We start from the raw sequence: 24,828 nt of genomic DNA, 5'->3' as shown, positions 1-24,828 counted from the left end.
TATGTCCTTCATATGGACAAATGAATAGAGTAATTTGTATTTGGTCAGATTCAGAGAGTTAAAGTTGACTTATAGTACATTTACTCCAAATATGCTTTCGATTTTTCAGTAATGAATCTTTCTTTACTGTTTTGGTCCTACGGTTCTGCCTGCTGTACTACCTACTCCTTGACAACACCAGCTTTTAAGGCTGTGCCTCTGAGGCTGATCATTAGTGACACACCTTGCTGGAGACCAGCAAGTACTATAGCTGGGATCTCTACAGCAGTCTTCTTCTGATGAATGGCCTCAAAGGTGTGATTGGCTTATGGTGCAGGGACAGGAGCTGGACTTGACAATCCTGATGGGTCCCTTCCAACTCAGCATATTCGCTGAACCTATGATTCTCAGTCACTTCCTGCTGCCTCCAAAACTGTGACCCCTTGACCAGAAGAGCAGAAGGTATCAGAAAACATCCAAGAGATACCACAACATGCTAATTAAATCAATGATTCTACCTAATCTTTTACCACAGCCATAAACAATAGAATCCTTGCCTAAATATTCAGTAACTTTGCAGCCCATACTATCAGATAGCAGGCAACCTTACTTACAAAAAAGCTGCTGTTTATTTAAAGACTCTGAGGACAGACGTTAATATATTTTCAATGTTTCCATTTGGTTTAGATTGAAAACTGAAAGCTCATATGGATAAGAGTGATTTTATTGTCTTTGGATATTTCTGATAATGCAAATAAATACTTTACCTCTCCCTCCAAATCCCACGGCACTTTTTCCTCAAATGGATTCTTGGAGAAAGTTCCACAGTCGGGTTACCTTGAGAAGACTTTTGTCCTCCCAACTTCTACATATGCTTTCAATGAACATAGCATCTGTGGGAATCTTCCATGAGAAAGAAAGGTCTTATCTCCAACTGTCTGTATTACTGTTATTACTTCTTTGTTCTCTCATTTCCTTCCTAAACAGCCACTTCTCCACTTTCATTTTTATTTTGAAAACTCTCTGTACATTAATCTTTTTAATTCTCCAAAAGAACTCTGAAATCTTTTATCAGTAAAAAAAAAAATAACAGTATTCGAAGGAATAATTTTTTAAAGGTACATAGTCATAACACTACAAGGTCTTCAATATTACCTATTGTCTGCTGCTGTAAGCAGGAAAAGATTCAAGGTTACAACTAAAAAAGAATAACACGGCAGATCTTTTGATCTTTAATGTTTCGGTGTTATTAAAAAGTGACAAGGGTTACAGTGCAGAGAGGGAAAGGGTACTGCTGAGGTTAGCTAAAAAAAGCTAAATTCTATTTTAAACTGGCACTGTCTGAGGAGGAATTTTATACTTGTTAGCTAGAGCTTTCAACACAAGCAAAGGGAGGAGGGTGTTGTACAAGAAGAAGAAGAATTAATCTGTCATCTTTGGCTTAACAAACTTTTGGGCAACTAACAACAGAGCAAACACACACATCTGTATAACTGAACAACATGCACGGCACTACGTTTTAAAGAAACAGTTAAGATTAAACTACTTCCCACATCCTGAAGCTGTACCAACGCACAGTCTGTTTCCAGGTGTTGCAGGTAGCACACCACAAGATACAAGACCACCTCTTGGGATCAGCTCTGCCTCTCCTAGCATAGTGCAGGGCATGCAGGTCCTAATCTCTGAACATATTGGGCTCTGACAGCTCCCCAGAAACATGCTGTGAAGCACTGCTAGCGGGGAATGCAGTCATTACTGCTTAACTACTATTCCTTACCTGAGCAGCTTCTGAGGTGGAAGGCACTCCAAACCAAAACACAAATTTAGTAATAACGATACTGTTTCCCAGAAAATGATGAAGCAGCATGTGTTACCCACTCTCATATATATCACAACAGCAAGTAAATAGCTGATCTAGCTAATGAACCAGATATTCTGTTTAGATTTCATCATTGTCAGTGTTTACTCAATATGATTATATTTGTTCTCAACAAAGACTGAATTATTTCCTGAGATGGCTGTCATGGATATTTCCTCCTCCAGTCAAGAGAGGGTAATCAAGACAGAATGCTGCTTTATCAGGGGCTGGACCGTAAAAACTCTTCCAATCCCTTTACTGGCTATACACACCAGATAGAAAAGATTTCTGAATTAGACCTCACATGGGAATGGAAGTAGATACAAGGGTTCAGTCCAAAAGTCTCCAAGTAAAAGCATTTAGGCTCATAAGAAAGGACAGCATGATTCATTACAGCACCTGAGTAAGCTGATAAAGCATATGCACTATAGGGTAGTTGGCATCTGAAGATGGGCACTGCCCTACCCAGCAATGCAATCACAACTACTTTTTTTCCCCAGTGATTATCACTTTGCAGGTCGTTTACAGCCCTTTCCTGAGCACAAAAAGTAACTTGACTGCTTTTGATGCAAAATGTCTTCTCCCTGACATTTTCTTGGGAGGTATGCAAATAAATTCCTGAAGATTTTTCTGCACACAGAAAAGCTCATGTTGTGTCTAGAAGACCAGATTACAGAAACTTCACTATTTAGTAAACTGCTTATCTCCAAAAGAACCACTGTGGCCTATTACCTCAGCAGTAACTGCCAAGATACAGCAAACTGTAACAGCTTCAGAAGACAACATTTGCTGAAGGAGTTTGGAGTTATTTCCAGTTTTTGAAAGCAAGAGTTCTGTCAGTTCACTTGCCTTCCACAATTATTGAAAGCAGCACACTAGAGAGGGCCAAGATCATTAGCAAACACATCTTAAAAGATCCCTTTTTAAGATAATCACTGGAAAATTTTATGACTTTTCCAAGATTATTTTAATCTTGGCTAATCTTACTTCAAGCAGCTCTCCTTAAATCCAGTTACATTCCTGAGCTCTAAAACATCTGGTGAAAACGGAAGAAGCACTTTGACTTCTTCTGCGATCCTGGTGTCAAAGGGTCAGATTATTCTCACCTGACTAATACAAGGCCACAGCAAGACTTGCTCTGCAGATTCGTTCTGACATCCTGAAGCTTTTCTGGATGCACTGCCCACCTAACACCTCACCATTTCGGGTTGGAAGATCTGCACCGCCAGCTGGATAAAGCCTTTTGGCTTTCCGTGCGCTGTTTTTAAATCACCTGATCTGCTGCTTCTCCTTGGCAAAGCCTGCCGTTTGGTTAGAAAAGCGCCAGGAAGCCGATCCGCGGCGGCTAGGTGAGTTGGCGAGGGAACACCTGCACCCTTTGTTGAACCTCTAGGGAGACCTTTGCAGGACACTTACACGCAGCGGACATCGGCGCAGGTATTTAGGGATGGAAAAGCCCCAAAGGGGAGATGAACCCACAGGTTTCGGGTGCCCAGGGCACCGCCGGCGGGGAAGTCCCGGGGAGTGAAGGAAGGGCCCCGGCGGGACACTGCCCGCAACACCGCGCCGGCGGCGGGCACCGGGTGGGCGGGGGGCAGTGGCGGCCCCGCGCCGGGTGAGGCAGCGCGGATCGGACACCGGGGATCGGACATCGCCCGGGCTGGGCCGCCGGGGTCGCCCGGAACACGGCTTCCCCGATCCCCGCCGCGGGCAGCTCCACGGTGCGGCGCCGCCCGGGCTCCGGGGGCCGGATGAGGCCGGCCCCGCCGCTTCGCGCTCCCCTCTCAGGCCTGCAAGGCTCCGCAGGCCGCAGCCCGGGCAGCCGCCCCCCAGCCGTCCGCAGCCGCCGCCGGTCACAGCCCGGGCGGGGTCCCCGCCACCCGCTCCGTCGCGCCCGCCCCGGCGCCGCCGCGCACTCACCCGCGTCCGTCCCGGGAGATCTGCCTCCTCGGCGCGGGGCGACAGCGAGGACCAGAGCAGCAGCAGCCCCAAGAAGCTGCCCGCCAGCAGCACGGCGCGCAGCAGGAAGCCCAGCTTCAGCCGCATCCTCTCGCCCGCCCTCTGCCTCCCGCCGCCGCGCACGCAGCGCCCGGCCCCGCGCACCGGCCGCCTTCCGCCCCCCGCGGCACGGCACGGCCCCGCCGCCGCTCCCCCGCCTCCCCCGGCCGCCGCTGCTCTCCGGCAGCCGCCCGCCTGCGGAGGCTGTCCTCCCGCCGCCGCACGTACAAACTTTCTTTTTTTCTTTTTTTTTTTTTTTTCTTTTTCTCCCTTTTTTTCCTCCCTCCCCCGCTCCGCCCCGGCAGGCTCCCCGCTGCGGGCTGCGCGCCTGCCTCCCCGCCGGGCGCAGCGGCCGGGGTGATGCGGAGCAGGAAGTGGCCGCCGCGGCAGCCGCGGTTCCACGTGGCCGCCCCGCACCGGGGCGGGGGCGCCTCGCCCCGGGCCGCCGCTCGCTCCTGCCCCCGCCCCGTCCGCCCCGCCGGGAGTGCGCTCCCGCGCACCTGCTGCCGCCCGCACCGCGGCTGCACCCCGCCGGCAAGGGGGAGGAGTGGGAGAGCTCGAGTGGGGCTTGGGCTTTCCCAGCTGGGTGGGCAGCGCTGCTCGGGCACCGACTATTAAAAATTAAGGTGCAAACGCTTAACTTGAAGGGTCGTCATAGGCGTAGGGTAACACAGGCCCGTTAATTGCGTGCAGCCTGGGCAGAGTAGCACTGGAAAGGCAACAGATTTTTCTTGCGGATAGCAGATTAAGTACAAGATTACAGAGATGCTATCAGTCCCATAGCTTGTGTGTTTTGGTACTAATTTTCTGCACTAAAAGTTAGGCATCCTATTTCCTCCTTTGGAGAAATCTGACACGTGCACGCACAGACACAAACATGGTAATGTAAGCTCTCCACAAAGCAGAGTGATGCAAGAACAATACAATTTAATACTTTTGCCTTTTCTGTGTATTCAGTATTATCCGCTTGCTTAGATGATTTTTAGTTCTAATTCTTGCACACACTGGAAGGATATCAGATCCAAGGATTCTGAATATTAACTTTCAATGATAAGAAGTATAGAAATGAAACAGGATATTACACCCTGAACAGGATCACTTTGGAGGAAAAAAAATCCCCACACCTAAGTGACCTTTGTAGCTGGACACACCTAAACACAGAAGTCTTTGTTTATTCGTATAACTTGTGCTATAGCACTGTGTGCTTTTCTTTCTTCCCCATTCTGTAAGATCAAGGTATGAGACGTAGACAAATGCGATGTTTAAGGCATGTGCAACAGCCCTAATCCTTACAGGTGTTTGCACAGCCTTGTGACTTCCACAGGTCCTCAGAACTGTTTTCCCCAAACCCCCTCCCTGTTTGCAGTTGCAGTAATTAGACAAACATCCCAACACAAAGGTTTAGGTGACTGTTTTCAGGTAGGTAACAGCATCTGCGCAGGGCTGGGAGGGATTGGGGTTTTTTCCTGGGAAAGACATGAGTTGGGGTGCCCAGCTCTGAACAGATCCCTTGGCTTCCTGAGCCTGGAAGGAAAAGGCAAGCTGGGGCTGTAAACTGTGGAGCTTTGTAGGCTGTCAAAGAAGTATAGAAGTGTTTTCCCCATGTCTTGTTTCATTCCTTTCTGGAGACCTTATGGCAGCAAACGGTGCTCTTTCCTCATGTTGTTTCATTCTCCATGTTTGGGATCCCTTTTTAGTCTCCTGTGCTGTTGCTCTCAGCACATTCAAGAAGAGTAAAACAAAAAAAGAAGTTACACTTAGCATGCATGGAGGGTACAGTAAAACTCGCTACAGCCATGGGATGTGATACCACTGCTGCTGCTTCTCAGAGCTGAGAGTGACAGGGACAGAGCTCTCTGCATGCCAAGTTGATACGAAGAAAATTCACATTTGTAAGGCTGCCTGCCAAAACTGGGTTTGAGGGGTTTTTTTATGAAGGTGTATGTTCTGTTGAAACCCACAGGCAAACCACATATCCATCATTATCACAGAGAGCTGCACGCTAGACAATGACCAAGAGTTCTGTTGGTTTGGTTTTAGATACCCGAAGTCTTGCTGTCAGTGTATTCCCCCATTAGTTGTCTGAGGACAGTGGCTTCTGTACAGGGCATTTTAAAAACTCTGCATTTTACCCTGAAAGAGAAGAAGTTGAAGACCACTGGGAGGCACTACGGGGCAATGGAGAGGGTGTTCATGCCAGCCAGCCCCTCTCTCTTCCAGAACCGCCAATGACAGGAGACTGGAGAAGGCATCATGTTTCTGCTTGACTATTACACCTGCCTGCCCTGGTGCCTTCACAACAGGGAGAACCACCTGCTCATGTACTGGCCAGGCAGTCTGACTCCAGAAGTATTAGATTAATACTGACCTTGGAAGTAGTTTTATTTCAGTCGTATCCTCAATAAGGATATGCTGAAGTTTCAAATTCTGAGCTTACAGTTTCTCCTGTGTAGTAAAGTGCCTAAGAAGACCTGCAGAACATATTTTCACTCTTGTTGAATTCGTACCACCTAAGACAGAAAATGCAAATTAAAGTTGGCTTTGAATTGCCTGCAGTAACATTCAAAACCACTTTTCAAAGTCTTTTACGGCCTGGAGGGGAAAAGAGAGAGTTAAGCACAAATTTTTGCCTCTATCAGTTACAAAATATGAGTATATATATAAATATAAATCATGACACATGTACTATGCAGGCAGCACTAAAACAAGACACAATTCTGACTGCTATTAGGGAGTTAATCAACCTCTTTTAGACTGATATTCAGTCATTCAAATGTTTCAAATATACTGGCAACTGTCATAATGTTTGTATTTATATGTGGACATCTACTGCTTGTTGGACAGAGATCGTTATGTTCGCTTCTCCAGCTATGCCTCCAAATAAATATCCAATGGCATATAAGTCATTACAAAGTCTTGCTGCTCTTGAACCAGAGACCTGGAGGTGAGGTATCCGATTACCAATCCCCTAAGCCATGCAGTTGCCTTATTGCTGGGGATTTGGGGGATGGTGTCTGGAGCAGGGTCACTAACAAATGTCAAAATCTCATGCAGTTGCTCACATGGGAGAAGCATCTGGATTTGGATGTGCCTCTTAACTCTTGTCCTGAATATTTGGCCGCAATAAAACAAACTGCTTCAACACAACGTCTGAAAGGAAATTCCTATAGACTTTTGTACCTATCAAGATGAAAGTAATGTATTACAAAGTTCATAACGCAACAAGCTGCTGTAAAGGCTTGACTGTACGTAACCCCCCCATTTTACTCATCTGAGGGGGATTTTTCTGTCAAAACATAGGTGGTCTTTGTAAAATCTACAAGTCAGAGACCACCTTTTCTTTCTGCTCAGTGTGGTGAGCAGAAAACACAAGTGGGTTTTTTCCCATATAAACAGGTTCTTTGAAATTAGCATTGGTGTACTGGTTTGGGCTAGGATAGAGTTTATCTTCATAGTAGCTGTATGGAGATACATTTTGGATTTGTGCTGGAAACAATGTTGATAACACCGGGATGTTTTGGTTATTCCTGAGCAGTGCTTGCAGAGTCAAGGCCTCTGCCGCTCCTCACCCCACCCCATAAGCAAGCAGCCTGTATGTGCACAAGGAGTTGGTAGGGGACACAGTTGGGACAGCTGATCCCAACTGACCAAAGGGATATTCCATACCATATGGTGTCATGCTCAGCATATGAAGCTGGGGGAAGAAGGAGGAAGAGGGGACATTTGGAGTGATGATATTTGTCTTCCCAAGTCACTGTTACACATGATGGAGCCCTTTTCTTCTGGGGATGGCTGAATACCTGCCTGCCCAAGGGAAGAGGTAAATAAATTCCTTGTTTTGCTTTGCTTGTGTGCATGACTTTACTTATTTAACTGTCTTTATCTCGACCCAAAGGTTTTCTCACTTTTACCCTTCCAGTTTTTTCTCCCATCCTGCTGGGATTGAGTGAGTGAGAGGTGATGTGGTGCTTAGTTGACAGCTGGGGTTAAACCATGACAAATGGATTGTAGACTTCAAGAAATTTCACTTTCCTTAGATGTTTCCAGATATAACTACCAACACTTTATTTAGTGCAGTATTTCACTACGTGATATACTCTAGCCTTCATATAACAGCAAGCTTGGTCATGCTTTGATTAAAGAAAGTGTTGGAAAATGCCAGCTGGCAGACAGTAACTTGCTTTCCTAAACTGAATACTCTCAACACAAGCAACACCTCTGCTCTAGTGAAACCTTTCAGCTCCATGTAATTCCTTTTCCCATCCTTTCCAACCTCCCCTGCTTCACTTTCTTCACTTTTAAGATCATTTGCATGTAGATAGTCATCTATGAACTAAGCCTATGCTGTTTTCCATATTGCTACTTTGGACCTAAGGTGAGCTGGCCATTGACACATATGGAAAACCTGTGTAGTGTATTACCCCTACAGCAGATCTATTAGTGCTGCATATTGAAGTCTTGGGATGTCCATGTGGAATCCAAGACATACCTTCCCTAGTTTGCATCTGAGGGATTGCACACTCAATGTGTGGCTGGAGAAGCCTTGCCAGATCTACCTTAATTAGTATTAAACAGGTTCATACTCCTTTCTGACACCATTCCCAGTATTGAGGGGTTTGCAGTAAGATTCTGGATTAATAAGGTGGTCGCTGCTTGGAATAATCCAGAAGGGCAGAGTTTGGCATACATTACGATGAAGATAAATCTATGCCCTAAATATTTACGATGTGTGTATATTTAACCTCAGAGTCGATAAAAAGGAAACTGAAGTACAGCATTTTAAATTCTTCCTAATTTCTGAGATTGTTTTAAAAGTACTTTAATTCAAGTAAGTGCCTCTCAGTAGTATCTAATACATGCTTTTGCAACTTAGACCAGGATGTGCTTAATCTTCATTGTTTAGTGTTCATGATTTCTAGTCTTCAGTACCATTTTTCCTGTAATTCTCAACTATCCTTTTTTTAAGCTAGAGGTTTAGCCATGCATATCCTACCAAAAAATTCTTCTTCAGTATTTCAGGATTTGAATGGATGCTTCTGGCAGAGTGCTGTTTGCCTCCTTTGCTTTTCCTGTCACTTTTATGAAGAACATGTTATGAAGTTCCTGTCATTACATTTAGCCCCCATACTCCTGTCATGCCTACTTAGTCTGTTTTTCTCCTACAGTATCACCTCTAGCTCTTCTTCTCTTTTCCCACACAGCAACAGTAAGCAAGCTCATTATTTTGTACTGATCTGGATGCTACCAATGTTCTGAAGACTGGAATGTAAGAATACTTTTTATTCCAGCTGCCCTTTCTGTTAATGAGTACCAATCAATGTTTATGAACTATGTTGTATTGTTAATACTGCTTCTGTCTAAAGAAATTTAACTTCTTTTGCACTTACAAGTCCTCAAAATATCCACACTCAGATGAGTGTTGACAATCCTTGACAGATTTAGATCTCATTAAAATAGTGGATGGGATAGTTATGTGGGTGTTTCATTTAAGTTTGAAAAGAATTGGAATGATTCTAAGCATAGTTATGCCATTTAAAAAATAAAATAAATTACTTTTCAAATAAACTCTCACCTGTATTTTGAGCCAGACGTAAGTGTGAATAGTAATATATCTCAGGTCCAGAAAATTTCCCTTTCCAAGGCACCACATTTCTGAGCACTTCAAACAGAAATTAACTTGCATCATTTCCTGAATCTAGGGCAGAGAAAATTGAAATAGGTTGCTGCAATTTCTGTTATGCTGAAAAAATGAACGGTGTAAACACCCACATTTCAGATGCTGATGTACTTTTCTAATAGACTTTTCAAATATAGTAAATAAGTGGAATTAGTTTGGTGAAATTGTCAGTCTGAACAAGATCCACAGTACCTTTGAGGAAAAAAATGGAAAAATTTACAACTGGAAATTAATTAGATTTTCGTATTTCTTTGGAAGTTTGCTATTTAGTGATGAACTGTTGACAGTTTAGCAAATAACTGTCAACTTGGGTATTATCAATTCAGTATCATTTATCAGCAACAAATCTTCAATACATTTAACAGATTTCTCTTCAGGATATATTCTGCTATGTTGTTCAAAATTAAACAAAACCTTACTACTGAAGATAAACATTTGTAAAGCACTAGATAAGTTAAATAAAGCCAACATGTCAAATCTGCACAAGAAGAAGACCTATGAAGTTTCATAGACAAATAAAAAAAAGCAGTCAAAATTTGTTACACAATGTAACAAATAAGTGTAAGTGTGGATGTACAAAGGTTAATAGATGCTAAAACCGTAGAGTTTTTTTGGTCCCTAGCTTAATCACAGGGTAAGTAAGCAAAATACTGTTTCAGAAAGTTTGGCCTGCCTCATTAATACAGAAAAGGTCAATTAATAATTACTGGGGAAAAATGGTCCAGTAAATAGATTTATAAAATAACATTGAAATAATAGAAACTGAATAACATCACAGAAATCTGCTGCACTCAGATTTTCAAACTGGGGTCCCTAGATGCCTGGGGAATGGTGTCTGCAACAGAGAATGACAGCAAGACTACTGCAGCTAGTCATATAAAGTTTGTGGCATGTATCACAAACTGATAACTGGTAGTTAAGAGTCTTCGTAGCAATAAATCATAAAAGAACTGTTAGGCAGCTCTGAGCTTTCTTAATTCTTTGCAGATTTCATAAGCTGTGAGTTTGATGTTATTGATGGCTGGAAACAAACACCACAATGTTGTGCAGCCTCTTTTCTTAGTGAGCTGCCATTTGGAGAGAAATTCTTAAACAGTAGATTATTTCTATTATGTAGTGTCTGACACAAAGTTGTATTGATTAGTAATTCAATGAAATGATTCTATTATAAAATGCATGTTTTCTGGGAATTGCAGGCAATAGCAGCTGTTTTATCATAACACTGCAGACATTCAAGTCTTCTATTAAATGCAATCATAATAAAAAAGATTTCATAAGGTCTTTCATAGATGCATCATTTTGTGGAAGCTTCTCACTTTTCTCAGGTCCAGTTACACACAGATATCCCTACTTGATATGAAGTAAATGATTTCCAACTTTTACAGTTTTAGCTCAGGTATCAATAGATATTTCTTTCATTTTTTTATTATGTTTCCCATTTTTTGCCAAAACTGAAAGCTAAACCAACCAACCAACCAACCAACAACTAAAAAAACCACACCCCCCCCCCCAAAAAAAAAACAACCCCCCAAAACCTCAAATTTAAGCAACTTAAGGGAAAAAATTATTAGACCTGTCAAGAAGACTTTGAAATAAAGGTGAAGAACTGTAATAAAGTCATCATCTTGGCAAGCTGAACTCCACTGCTTTTTAGTTGTCTGTGACAAGTAAGAGTGACAATGGCAGAATCTCATCCATCTTCAAATCCTTGCAGGTTTCCAGATCTCTCAGCTCACTGCCATTCAACTTCCTTTTTCTAATGTATAATGCTGTGCTGGTTTTGGCTGGGGTAGAGTTAATTTTCTTTGCAGTGGCTGGTATGGGGCTGTGTTTTGGAACTGTGCTGAACACAGGGTTGGTAATATAGAGACTTTTTTTACTGCTGAGCAATACTTACACAGAGCCACGTACTGCCACACTGGCGAGGAGACTGGGGGTGTATGGGAAATTGGAAGGAGGCACACTCAGGACAAGTGGCCCAAACTGACCAAAGGGATATTCCATACCATATGATATCATGTTCAGTATATAAAGGGGGGGGGAGAAGAAGGAAGGGGGGGACATTTTGAGTGATGGTGTTTGTCTTCCAAGTAACCATTACACATGATGGAGCTCTGCTCTCCTGGAGATGGTTGAACATGAGAAGCAGTGAATTAATTCCTTGGTTTGCTCTGCTTGTGCGTGTGGCTTTTGCTTTCTCTATTAAACTGTATTTATCTCAAACCACAACTTTTCTAGCGTTAACCCTTATGATTCTGTCCCTGATCCCGCTGGTGGGGTAGTGAGCAAGTGGCTGAGTGGAGCTTGGATGCTGGCTGGGGTTAAACCATGGCAAACTGCAGTGATTTAAAAACTGGTTGGCTGAATATTCCACTTAAACTAAAACTTCTCTAAATTCCCAGCTATGTGCAATTACCAGGAAGCAAATCTCTAGACTGTACTTTAAGTCTGGCTTAACTAACTCTTTCTTCTGAGTAGTTTGCTCAATTTAGGGACATCCTTTAGATTTAGACATTAGTTGGAGTTTACAAAGTGGGGAAAGATTGATTTAAAGTTTTACCCTTAAAAAAAAAATTAAAAAATCACCGGTTTCAACTTGAAAAGCATACTTAAGGAGGAGAAGACTATTTCAATTAACATTATTTCAAATTAAACTGAAAAATCACCAATTTATTCTAATTCCCATTCATTGACCCTTTGAGTAATGAAAGCTGGTCCTGTAAATCTTAGGCCAAAATGAAGTTTATTCCATTCCTGATTTACTATCAACAACTCTGGCATATTTTTATATATATAAAATAAACAGAGCATCTGTGTAATTAACAGATTTTTCTTTTTCTTTTCATGCTCAAATGGTGCTATGGGACAAAGTAGAAGTGATAGGAAAACCACAATCTGTTAAAGCATGGGAATTCACAGCCGAACTTTTGTAGACTCTTGGCTAACTGCCTGAAAAACCTGGTTGACTTCTTACTAACCTACAAGATACAGGAAGCAAATGTCTTCAAAACATTTTAGATTTAAATAAGCAGGCTTACAATATGAATGAAAATTAATGTAATAATTTGCCTTGCTTTCAGGTTTATATCCAAACAGTCTTTCCAAAATTGCCCTTCTAAGTCTTTGGTGTCAGGGCTGAAAGCAGGAGATAGAGGCACTGTTCCTCAAAACATCTAGGTCAGCTCTGATAGTCTCTGGCATGTATCTAGGCCACATCTAATTAATCCCAGAATATTCCATCACTGCTAGATTACCTCTGTCAGCTTCTCCCTCAGAAACCTGGCAGCAAAGATTTTTTACCTTAGGTGAGGAATTTCCCTTTTCTAAAGGCAAATGGGAGTGGTTTGTTTCATCGTCTAACTACATAATGTTTATGCAACAATTTACAGAGCCCTTAGGATGTAAAGTATTTAGTAGAGGTGAATACCTTCACTTGAAATTACTGGAAATTACAGATTTAAACAGAGCCAAGATTTCACCCATGATTGTGTTTAGGATAAAATTTACCAGCTTTCTCAGCACTAAGTTTGATGCTGCTATTCAAAAGAATTACATATTTTTTCTTTTTCTAAGCCAAATGTGAATACAAAGTGTTTGATCAAAGTAAGATCAGAAAATACAGAAGATCTGAAAAATAAAAGAAGAATTCCATCTAAAAGCCTATTGGAGATCAGAAAAAGTTAAGGAACTAAATTGTATTTGTCCACTTTAGGCTGCAGTCTACAGGTCATTACTAGAATTACATAAACAATTTGCAAAGACACTCAGCAGCTCCAGGTGATAGTTAAATCAAGATCAACTAGCACTGTGGAGCAGCAGATATGCAATTGGTGACCACTAAAAAATAACCCGGTGCACTTACTGAACTAAGGATACGCTACATCCATCTTCTGTGTATCACAATAGTGAAGCACAGAATCACAGTACTAAAAATAGAGCATTAATTAGCAATGCTAAATTTATATGCAATTATGCAAAGTGCTGAGTGTCTCGAACAGTACCATATTTGTATCTTGAGGGCAAAGTATCATGACTTTTGAAATCAATGCTCTATAAACATGTAATCATCTAGTATGCAAAAAGCCAGTTGATTTTTTCTTATACCTGATGAAAAGTACTAGATAATAAGACAACTTACTACTTGCAGAACCAGAAATACCTGTTATTGGAGATCTATTAATATCAAAACATAGGCCAAGAACAGCTAGACATTTTTGCAGTGGGTGAGGTGTGTTTTTTAACTCCACCCTCCACTTTTCAAATTATATCCTTACAATCTCCTTTAGTTAAACATCAAAAGGATTTTCCCTGCATTTTGTACAGCACTGTTGTCAAAACCTTCATTTAAATGCTTCTACTAATACCTTCAGAATTATGTAATACTACAAATGTAAATAAGATGCAGATTTTCACATACTTGTTTCTTTCCTATGTGAGTTGATTACTAAAGCAGGAAATGCTATTCATAAATGCTCAGTACCAACACAATAAAAAAAATCCATATTGAAAGACTTCTTTTTTTTAACATCACTTGAGAAATAGTCAAATCAGTATCAATCATGAATTTTGCCTGTGTTGAGATTTACCTGTCCTTCAAATGTGCAGCTGATACCTGCATTAACATGTTTCACATCTGTGCTTGAGAAGTCATCTTATGTTTTTGCTCATATCAGAAGAAGAAAAGCAGATTTTATGAGATGCAGGATGAGTCCACCTGCAGAAAAAGTACATATAGGTGTATTGGATTCCATAGCCAATGCTGTGAAAGTGACAAATCCCACTGTCTTGCACTTAATGTCTTAGGATGAACTCACAGATAGGTAAAAAAATAATGTTTTGACAGGTGAAAAATGCACACAGGCTGGTGATGTGATACTAAAAACATTCTAAGTTAGCGTAAGCCCTCACAACTCACATTGCTATTCCACCAAGGTCCCCTACCACTATACTGGACTTCACCATAGGAGAGGAACTCTCACCTTTTTGTTGTGGCCCACATTTCTGGCTGTATCTGAGAGTCCTATAAGCATATGTGGCAGGTAGGCTCTGCCTAAATTTTGGTCATGCAGCTCAATTCTGAGCTGAAGGATGAACTAGATTTATACAAGTGTTTTTAACAGTGATGGGCTTCCTGATGCTATGCATTAAGTAAAATAGCAAAATAAGCATAATGGTGCAGGGCCGAGTACCATTACTGAGAGATTATGTCATATTTGTCCTTTTGCTTTAGAGATCTTACCCCTTCTTATGCTTCATCACTCAAACACTGTGCACACTGTGGTTTGGTGGTGGTAGCAAGATGAATACACCAAAGTGATCTCTAATCTTGCCATTTCCCATCATGTTCAATGCTGACTAGGCTACTAAATTTTCACCACCTCTTTTTATGATCAGCCTCTCAAACTCATCAGTTTCAAGTAGCTGAGGAAATGTTACAGTTGTTGCAGTTACCTATAATCTTTGTGGGAGCATCTTGATGAAAGAGAGAGAAAGAGAGAGAGAGGAGAGAAAAAGGTGGGCTATTTGTGTGGATTCTACAGGCTCTGAACTTGGAGTGTTACTGCCCTATATGAACAGAAAAACACTAAATTATTAGTAAGAAGTGTATCAGTCATGTTAATTTAAAAATTCCCTACATTCAAGATTATGGATTTTAGATTCTGTAAGGCATAATTTTCCTTATAACACTTTATATAAAATTTCTTATAACAAAAAAGTTAATTAAACTCGTAGTTATTGCTTTGCAGACAAAGATGCACTATTAACTTAGGCAAGAGGGAGAAATAACTTGCACTGTCTGAAAGAGGAAGAGCATGTAATACATGGAAAATACATGCAATTATTTTAAAAAGAGCTTTTAAGTTTTTATGAGTGCCTACACAACCTGCACTGTTGTTGAAAAATTAAAACAGTTCATTGTATGCCTTGAATGCTAAAGTTGCTTCAGCTGATAAGATGAATGATCCTCTCTGATCATTCAAAGTTTCACCTAATTCTTCCTTTCCTTCTATTGCCCTCTTGTTAGTCTGTCATTCTTTTTGCTCCCTCAAAAACAAAAACAAACAAATAAAAAAAGGAAATATTGTTTTATACATTATAAATTCTCATCATGCTCCTAATACCAGGATTTCAGTTTCCTGGTCAGTTATCTGGATAGAGTTAAATTACTCAATTCAATTATCCAGAATAACTGTCATTAGGAAGACAAGTGTTTCACCCTGCACTATGGTGCATGGAAAGGGCCAGCAACAGCATCAGCATCTACACTCACTACATAGACTAAGAAAAAGCTAGACCTTTTTAAAGCTTCTGGTGTTGCAGCCTTCTCCCTGCTACTTGCAGGTGTAGGAGAAGCTTCTCAGAGTGATCAAACAAGCCTCCAGCACTTCAGGGTAATACCAGTCTGTTGCTGATGAAACCTGTGACCTGGTATAAAAAGCAAACAATAAGCAGAATCATTCAGCAAATGGCTGTCATGGTTCAAGAGCTTCTGATGGTCAAAGTCCTTATCAAATACCTGTAACCCTGCCTAAGCTTATGACTTTGAGGTTCCTCAGCTCTGCACAACAACACATGCCTTCATTACAACAGTCCTGGTATTAAGTGTTCCAACACCTGAGCTCTAAAGAAGTAGCAGAAATCAAGCTGAAAAATCGTCACATACTTTGTCTGAACACACACAACTTTCCACCAAGTATAAGCTCAGGTGTTCTGGAGATGAGCATCCTGATGAGCTTTGAATCAAGGTAAAAAAAGATAGTGCTTTCTTACCACTGTCCTGTCCAACTTCTAAAATAAAGTTGCATAGTTAAAGAACATTATTATGTAAGTTGATCTATCCAGAAATCCTTAGCAGATGCATCTGGTTTTCTTCATTCTTCTGTGATGTTGTATTTCAAATTCAATACATTACTCTATGCATCTTGCTGACAGTGTTTATTTTTAAGAGCATGAAACTCTCAGTGCTCGTCTATTGTTCCTGAATGCTGACAGTGTTCTCATCATGGTACTGGCTCTCTGAAGCTAGAAAAATTAAATAGGGGCCATCCTAGGAATCGTTCTGCTTAACATCAAGAGAGAGATTCCCCTGCCTTCTGGTTTCTAAATTTCAATATGCAAAATGCAAAAAGATCCCAGGAGCTCTGCAGGCTTGGCAAGGAGTACAAAGTTCGGGTACTGTCATGCTGACCTGGTTCAGCTCTTTCTTTATCTTTCTCTGTTGTCTTTTTGCTTAGTACACTGTCTATTGCGTATCCTTGTCCTGTGTTTACTAAGTGCCTCCAGGCTGTTAGAGCACCTAAAGCATAGTGCACGTATGTGCAGTTTCTTAATCCTGGACGAAGTTGAGACCTCAAGCACACACACACAACTTATTCAGGAGTTTCAATATGTTTCAATAGATACAAAAACTCCTCAGGAATTTCAAAAGGTGTATCTGCACTAATTAGAATCTGTATCATTTGCATGCCAGAGCTTTACTCATCACCTCAAACATCCATTACCTACTCCCATTTTAACATTCATATCATCTTGCTTCTTTGAGAACATATTTGAAAATTCAAATTCAAAATCCATATCTAAAGCAGTAATGAATTCTGTGACAAGTTACAGCTTTTATTACTGTTAAGTTGCTTAATTCTCTAAGACCCCTGATGCTGAAATACCTGCAGCTGTTCAGTACCAATGACTCAGTATTTAATCTCTGAAAATACAAGTACCTTTTGTGCATCAAATACTGCTTTTCTGGGTAGTATTTTAATAAGCTTTCATCACTACTTTTAACCAATCATTCTCAAGGTCCACAGGCTAGATGATGAATATGTATAAATCATGCAGCTCCAAATACATCAAAGAAAATATGTTCATTTGTCCCAGGATTTGGCTTCTTACTTCCAGTTTTACCAGGCTTTTCTTTAACTAATCTTGCAAATGCCTTAACCACATCCAATTCCTACTGTACTCCTCTCAATCCCTTTCAATTACCTCCTTCTTAACCTATAACAACCACTCCATAATATTTCCTTGTAAATTCTTTTAAATCTTGATTTTTCTTCTTCCTCTTTTTTTTTTTTTTAATAAATTGGCTGATTGTTAGGAGCATTTGTAACTCTTTGAAATTGTACTTCCGAATGCATTGTGGTATGTTGACTCTAAGGGCTAAAGTTTCTAAGCAGCTTTCAGAATAATGAGATTTGTGGGCATGACTCCCTTGCACTGCTATAAAGGTTTACTCTTTAGAGCTAAAAGATTTTCAAAAAATCAGTTTCTTTGTGCTGTTGGCTTGTAAACACTGTGCTTGGAGCATGCATCCTTTACAGTACAGTTACCCTTTTCTCTTTCAAGTTACTTATTATGCCTGAGGAGCTTGTGAACATCTACCCTTAACATGCAATTCTATAACTCGAGGGTGCATCATCTTTAGCAGCAGCTTTTGCCCAATTTGCCTCCACTTTGCAAGTAGCATTTATGTGCATGAAATATTTGCACTACACATTTCGTTAATGGGAGACTCATTCTCTTTCTTTGCCTGACCACATTTCCACTGATAAGTGGAATAACTTGTAGATATCTTAGGTAAAGTGTAAGTGGCAGCAACTTGTAGATATCTTAGGTAAAGTGTAAGTGGCAGCAACTTGTAGATATCTTATGTAAAGTTGCAGTCCAACTGAAAACGGTAGATTCATGTGCCACATTTTCAAGTTAGCAACGCCTAAAATGTTGATCTAAAATTCCTGGGTTTTGCAGACTGGCTCGGTTGCTACAATTGTTCTGACACTTCATATTATTATTTCACATGAAGTTTCATGACAAGTAAGCCTACCTCACACGCAACTGTTGCCTGCAGTATGTTTCACGTGATTCGGGCTGGGTTTGCCGAGTCTAACCTTGTGTGCCTTTGTTTGCTCTTGCACTGATACTGTGGCACAGGTATGCCAGCGTGCCAAACAAGGTGGGTTGGCTTCACTGATTATGCCAGTTGGTGCCGGAGTATTTGCATTGTCTGAGGTCAGCCCAGCACTCCTCCATCCACACATACCACTGGGTGCTGCAGGGCAGTCGTCAATCTGAAATCCAACTTCCTGATGCTCCTGATGCAATCCAGGATGCAGCCATGTATTATTGCTTTTTTATTTCTTTCACCTACCTCCTCTAGCACAATGAAACCACATCTCATCCTGCTGTTTTCTTCAGAGCTAGTCAAAGCACGTGCTGAAGCCCTTTTCATCCCTCAAAAGCATATTATTCTACTGCTTCCTCCATATACCACATTTTGAGTTCCAAGTTTTTGCCTCGGCAGCAGCTTTTGGTTAACTAGCTGATTCTGTTAATAATGAGGTATGGGAAACATATTTACAAATAACTGGAGAATAAGAATGCTATGCAAGCCTCTTGGAACTGAGGGAAGGAAAAAAGCTATCTAGTACTTATATAGGTTTTTACACACAGCCTCATTTGCCCTCCACTTTCCTCAGGGATTATGGGATAGTCACTTTATGATGACCCTGTTATCATGAAGTTACACATATGCCTAAGTCATTGTATAACCCAGGTACTGGTGCTTGTGTTGTGACTGTCACGCTGCCCAAAGCTGTAGAAGTGTATTGACTTTTCCATAATTAAGACAGCAATACCCACTGATTGGATTTAACTGTTCACTGAAGGAAAAAAAAAACAAAAAAACACCGAAACTCTTTTGCTGCAGACTCCTAAAGACCTTGGAACATGTTAGGGATACAAGAATGACATGCATAGACATGAAAAGCTGAAAGACAGGTTGAAAATTAAAGCATAAAAAAAAGTAAAGACTGTTGAGTATTTCCACACCCTAAGGTGTTTAGAAGGCTTCATTCGTATCTATTCCTTATAACAACTGTGCTTTTATACTTATTTTTTAAATCCCTCACTTCTCAGTAATACAACTGTAACACCAAATATGTTGTAGGTATCTTAAAGTGTTTTCATTTCAAAGGAAAAAAGTTTCCTGCATTCAGAATCACCTACTTGCTTAGCATGCACTGGAAGTAGAGGAGGTTGCAGTACTAAGAATGTGTCTGAATCCTCAATTACATATGCCCATCCAGCACCTTTATTTTCTTTAAATATAGAGGCTTTGGGGAGGGGGGTGGTGGTGGCATCATTTTGCTGCTCAGTGATGTGACTTCGCATAGCTGTTCTAGGGCAGGCAAAGGAAAGGAGACCAGAGTCAGGCTTTTGTTCCTTGGCCAGCACAGCGTTTCAGGTCAGTGAGCCAGGCTGCATTTCCTGCTGCACATTCAGCTTCTCCCCCATATTAACCCCAGCAGCCTCAATACACCTTCTTAGGGGGAGGAAAATTGCTTTTCTTCCCAACCAAGTTGTTGCCAGATATAGTTTATACAGGTTTAAGGAAGAATTGCACAAATGCTTAAAGCATGCAAGAGTGAACTCCTGCAATCATATACAGCCTTAAACATGAAAGAATGCTTCAAGAATTTTAATTCTTTAAAAGCTTTCCAATCAGAGGATGATCCAGCCTGGATCTGGTAAATGGACCCAACAGTTCCCACAACTTCAGCATGTCATAGGGACTAAGCTGTCTCTGATGTCCCCAGATCTGGTACTGTTAGAAGTATCCCCAAAAGCAGTGTTTTACATCTGGTCTGCCAAGTGCTGGAGTGGAACACTTCAGAAAATAAGCCAAAGAAAAGATATTTTCTCCTTTTTGACACTAGCTTTTGCAGTTCTAGGGCTTTTTCTGTAAGGTTTCAGTCCTTGCAGCTTACGAATAAATTCTAGCTGTGACAACTAAAGAAAAACAGAATCTTCCCATCCGTGTTCCCCAAGCCCTGTCACCCTCCACTCCCCCCCAAAACACGACAAGAACTCAAATAGCCCTAAAGTCAATATAAGCACATTAAAAATACCCTTTATGAGATAAACTGGAAATTCGGTATGCTTGCCATTGGCAAACTATTTTGCCTTTCCAGCTTCAGACTTGTGCCTCTTCCTCTTTCTTTGAGGATAAAGCTCCCCAGGGTTTCTAAAGGACTCCAGTGACCTTTACAGACTCAGCTGGCTTTTTCAGCAGGCAGCACTTCTGTTGCCATGGCAGTGGGAGCCAGGGCCCCAACTCCAGTCAGAAGGGTTGGGGACTTTCTTCTGACGCATCATTACCACAAGTAATACAGAAATTAGGTAAGGATATATAGATGTTGCCTGAGTTATCTGATATGGCATATCTTGCTGCAGATGTCATTTATGGAGCAAATTACTTTTTTGTGAATTTGGTAATGCAAAAAGTTCATTTGGGGAGCTCTTCTACTCTTAATCAACTTCCCCTTGGCCTGAGAGCACGTGTTTCAGAGCAGTGAGTGGTAGTGTACTCTGTAAGGAGAAAAACAGCAGCTCCATCTTGTTGGGCATAAGCAAAGTACCAATAGATATTCTCCTCGCAAACTTTATTTCATTAAGAACGATCAGACTTCTTGCCCCCAGCCCATAAGCAGCTGCTGTTCACAGTCAGATTCACAAGCCATCAAGCATTGTGGAGCCCAAGAACCTTCGCTGGCATTTGGCTTTTCAGATGGGAACATCTCCATGCAAGTAAGTTCATATTTGGTCCTTGCACACAGCTGTCACCGTTACAATCAATAAAGCTTAAAGAGAGGCCTGCCATACAGTTTTGTGACCAGATGCACTCTAATGACAGCAGTACAAAATTCCCTTGTGCCAGTTCCCTCAGTTCACGGGACATGGAGCAAGAGATGGCAAGAGTCTGCCCAAGGGCTATGCACTAACTTGACTCTTCCTAGCCCCTCTTGCTCCCTTCTGATTCCTCCCCTTCTCCATAATTTTTGAAAAAATAGGTGCTGTGTGGAGGTTTTTTTGTCCTCCAGTCAACTGATGAGGAAATTTGAGATCATATGGGTTTTTTTGGTTGTTTGGTTAGTTGGGGTTTTGTGGTTTGGGTTTGTTTGTTTGGGTTTTTTTTGTTTTGTTTTGTTTTGTGGTTTTTTTTTAAAGCCAGAGAAAAGAGAGTGACTAAGATCCATTCTCAGTGAAAATGTTCTTGTTTGGTGAATGTTGGTGAATAGTGTAAGACTACTAAACTAAAAAAGGCAAAGAGGTTAAGTTTCCTATGTTGCTTAAGAGCAGAACACTTATGAGCTTGTGCTGACCCTTCCCAGAGAAGAAAATAAAGACTATGATCTACTAAAAAAAAAAATTCCAAAAAACCCCCACAAGAAGTTAAACACACCTTACATGCCACATGCTATAAAAACTAAGATCTAAATCACTACAGCTTTTCACAGAATATAAATTCAAAGATGCCAGACAAAATCTAATCCTTTTACTTACAGAAAACTGCTTAGCACACAAACAAAACCCTTACTTTAAAAAAAAAGATGTAATTTTTAAATGTATACACACACTGCTGTTAAATGGTCTGTAAATTGCTGCTCTTCTGGGCAGAGTAAATATTTTGTGATAAACTGTTGTCTCTTCATCTGAAATGCAAACTGTTATCTTTATTAATCATAAAAGACAATGCTTTTTTAAAAAATGAGCTGCTGTATTTGTATATGCCAACCACTGTGCTCAGACACCAAGTAAAGAATATCATGGCAAGCAAACAATAGATAAATATTTAGTTTCCCTTGCTTCAAACGTGCTTTAAGAAGGGAAATACTTTAGATTTACTTTGATGGAAGCTCTCAGGGGAACTGAAAATGTTACAGACCTCATTCATAGCTAGACTTCCCTTAATTTCATCACACATGCATTGACAAGACTGTTCTAAGAATCACCACAGCTTCAGCCTTTCAGGTGTAAGCTCGCTGAAGATTATCTAATAATGAGTCAGGTGAAGGTCTAATACAAGAGAAAAATTTTTTCCATGGAACAAAAGTTCAGCAACATTCCCTACACCAAAAGCAGCTGGCATAAAGGACACAAAATTTATGGTTGTTGCTTTTCATTTACTGGAAATCGGAATGTGGCAGCTCTGGAAACAACACTCACACTTCTAGTATCTTGCATTTCTTAACAGAAGAGCTTTGCCTCCCCACCTTCCCCTCCCCCAAGCTGCTATTTCAGAAACAGTTAAATAGACAGTTCTTGCTCTCAAGTCTACAACTGCAAATGACTTCATGAGCACCCTTATGATACTGACACTTGATATGCCAACATGAAGAAGTTTAATCACTGACCTGATTTTGGGTTGATGTGGTCTTTTTTCAGTTGTGTGTCCCAGTCTTTGGAGAGTCAGGGTCATATCTTCTGAGAGGGCTGCAAATGTAGGTTTCTTGGCATGAAAATGGTGAAGCCACAGCTGGTCACTAAGTAGGAGGTACAAACAGGAACCCCTGAGTGAGACAGCTAAAAGAACCTCATACAACCAAACCCTGAGCATGAATCTGCAAAAGACTGTAAGTAATCTTTGGTATAGTCTGTTGCTGTGTGGGACGATGAGAAGCTAGCAGTTCCCCCTCTGACTGCACTCTCCTGTCCTGGTGGTGCCAGCATGGACCCTGTTGGGTCACCTGAAGCATGTGGGGTGCCCTAAAGAAGCACTTCAGGGGGATGTCCAATGATGACTGGTTTCCTGCTCTCAATTTGGGTACTGGGAAGCACCGAGGAGATAAGAATAACCAAGTAATCCAGACATAGGGGGCATTTTCTCCTCTAGTTCAGGTAGTAGCTACAGAGCCAACCTCTGGCAAAGGGCTGCAAGTAATTACCTTGAAGGTGCTACTACTGGGGTTAGTCCCCCAGTGGCACTTTCTCAACTCTTCCCACTTCTCTGGGAAGTTGAGAGACACTGTTGGGAGACACTGTCCTTCTACTTGTCAGTTTTGCTTCCCCCCTGCCAAAATTAAGTTTACCCTGGCATTTCCTTGATGTAGAAGCTCATTAGTTCTAAATCAGGAGACATGTTTAACTAAGACAGTAGTAAATGTCACTTGAGAATCACTTAGTCTGGCAGAATTAAAAACAGTATTAAAACCACCCATTTTCCCCCCTCATCTTGAAAGCCAAAAAGAAATAAGCTAGTTGGAGTAATCATCCACATACAAACACCCCACCAGATACCGTCTTCTGAATCCACTTACCAAGGCCTCCAGTTGAAGAGGTCACTACAATTCCCCTTCAATACCAAAGAGGAGATACTGCTGCTGACCAGGAGTACACAGACCCATCTCCTTGTCACCCAGCTGGGACAGCTTGTTGTCCAGAGCTCATAGCATTACCCATTGTGCAGAATAGCAACACATCTCCAGCCGGTGCACAGAATTACCAGTCAGAAGTAGGGATGTAACCACCACCACCACTAGTAGGTAATGTACAGAAATACTTCACAGACTGATGGCTTTTCATGATGGAAATTCAAGGGCAGCTGCCCTATTCAAGCACTTACAAATGGCTGCTGCTATGGTAGAGCTATATCTGTAGGCTGAGATCTTGTAGCTGCTGCTGACCTCCTCTGTCAGAGAAAACTCCTGCCTCTGCAAGGAGCTGCCCACCTGGGAGGATCACAAACTGCCCTCACCCTTCCCCATCCACAGGCATCGCAGAGGACAAAGGGAGGCCAGAAGGTAGGAGCCAGACTTGGATCCTCCCTTTCTTGACTAGCAGGAATGTATGTGGCAGCATCTCAGCCTTGAAGTAAAAGAAAAGACAAAGCAGAAACGTGCCCAGTCTTCTTGTCCCTCTTCCCACACCAAAAAGCTGCATTTGGAGTTAATAAACATGCTCCAGTAACTACCATGTAACTCTTGTCTATCACTGATCCTTGCAGAGACAGCACACTCATTTCAGAGCAAGATGCAGTTCCTTGTACTTTCTTTTCCTCCTGTTTAAAGTCTTATTACCCTCCTGATGCACTCTTACCTGCAAGAGCTCTTTAAAGCTTTTTCCTTGAAGGTTTGCACCTGATGTTATCAAAGATAATTAGATAATTGACACACAATTCACACAAGGCTCTCTGGTTTCTTTATACCTGGTGTTTTCCTCTGGCTGTGAACTCCAAATGATACAAATGGGAAAATTCTCTGTTGTTTTACAGCTTTTAAATTTAGGCTACATTAAAACTAATGCCTAATTGATTTTGATGTATCTAAAGCACTTTACTGTTCTTTTAATAATAATTTTTCTTTGTTCCTAGTTGTTCCCTCACTAAGGGTAGTGCCTGTAATGTTAATGACTTGATAGAAGGACTTGATAGAAGTTTTTCTTATTTGTACATCCCCCTCACTTATAATTTGTTTTGTTGTTATAATCACTGTTTCAGTCTATCATCACTATTGGAAGATATTTACCAGGTTTGTTCAGTAGA

At 41.3% G+C, this 24,828-nt stretch overlaps 1 protein-coding gene across 3 annotated transcripts in view; it reads right to left on the bottom strand.

Moving 5' to 3' along the window:
* Window positions 1-23,139, bottom strand: part of GALNT7 (polypeptide N-acetylgalactosaminyltransferase 7) — a 100,246-nt gene extending 77,107 nt beyond the window's left edge. For 2 of the 3 annotated variants that reach the window (XR_005565635.1, XM_027748125.2), the window contains exon 1: window positions 3,758-3,883. Coding sequence is in view for 1 of the 3 variants with exons in the window: in XM_027748125.2 (XP_027603926.1) it covers window positions 3,758-3,883 (126 nt within the window). In the remaining 2 variants the exon portion in view is untranslated. Of the gene's footprint in view, window positions 1-3,757; window positions 3,884-6,203; window positions 6,346-9,407; window positions 9,531-22,702 lie in introns of those variants that run through there. The other variant, XM_039386798.1, reaches the window with a different exon arrangement.
* Between the last annotated feature and the right edge of the window lie 1,689 nt (window positions 23,140-24,828).

Source organism: Pipra filicauda, unplaced genomic scaffold (assembly GCF_003945595.2).
Source record: "Pipra filicauda isolate LSUMZ 115617 unplaced genomic scaffold, ASM394559v2 scaffold503_size409916_pilon, whole genome shotgun sequence".
In the NCBI taxonomy this organism is placed as follows: Eukaryota; Metazoa; Chordata; class Aves; order Passeriformes; family Pipridae; genus Pipra; species Pipra filicauda.
Note: the sequence above shows the minus strand (reverse complement) of the source record. Positions and strands in the feature narration are given on the sequence as shown.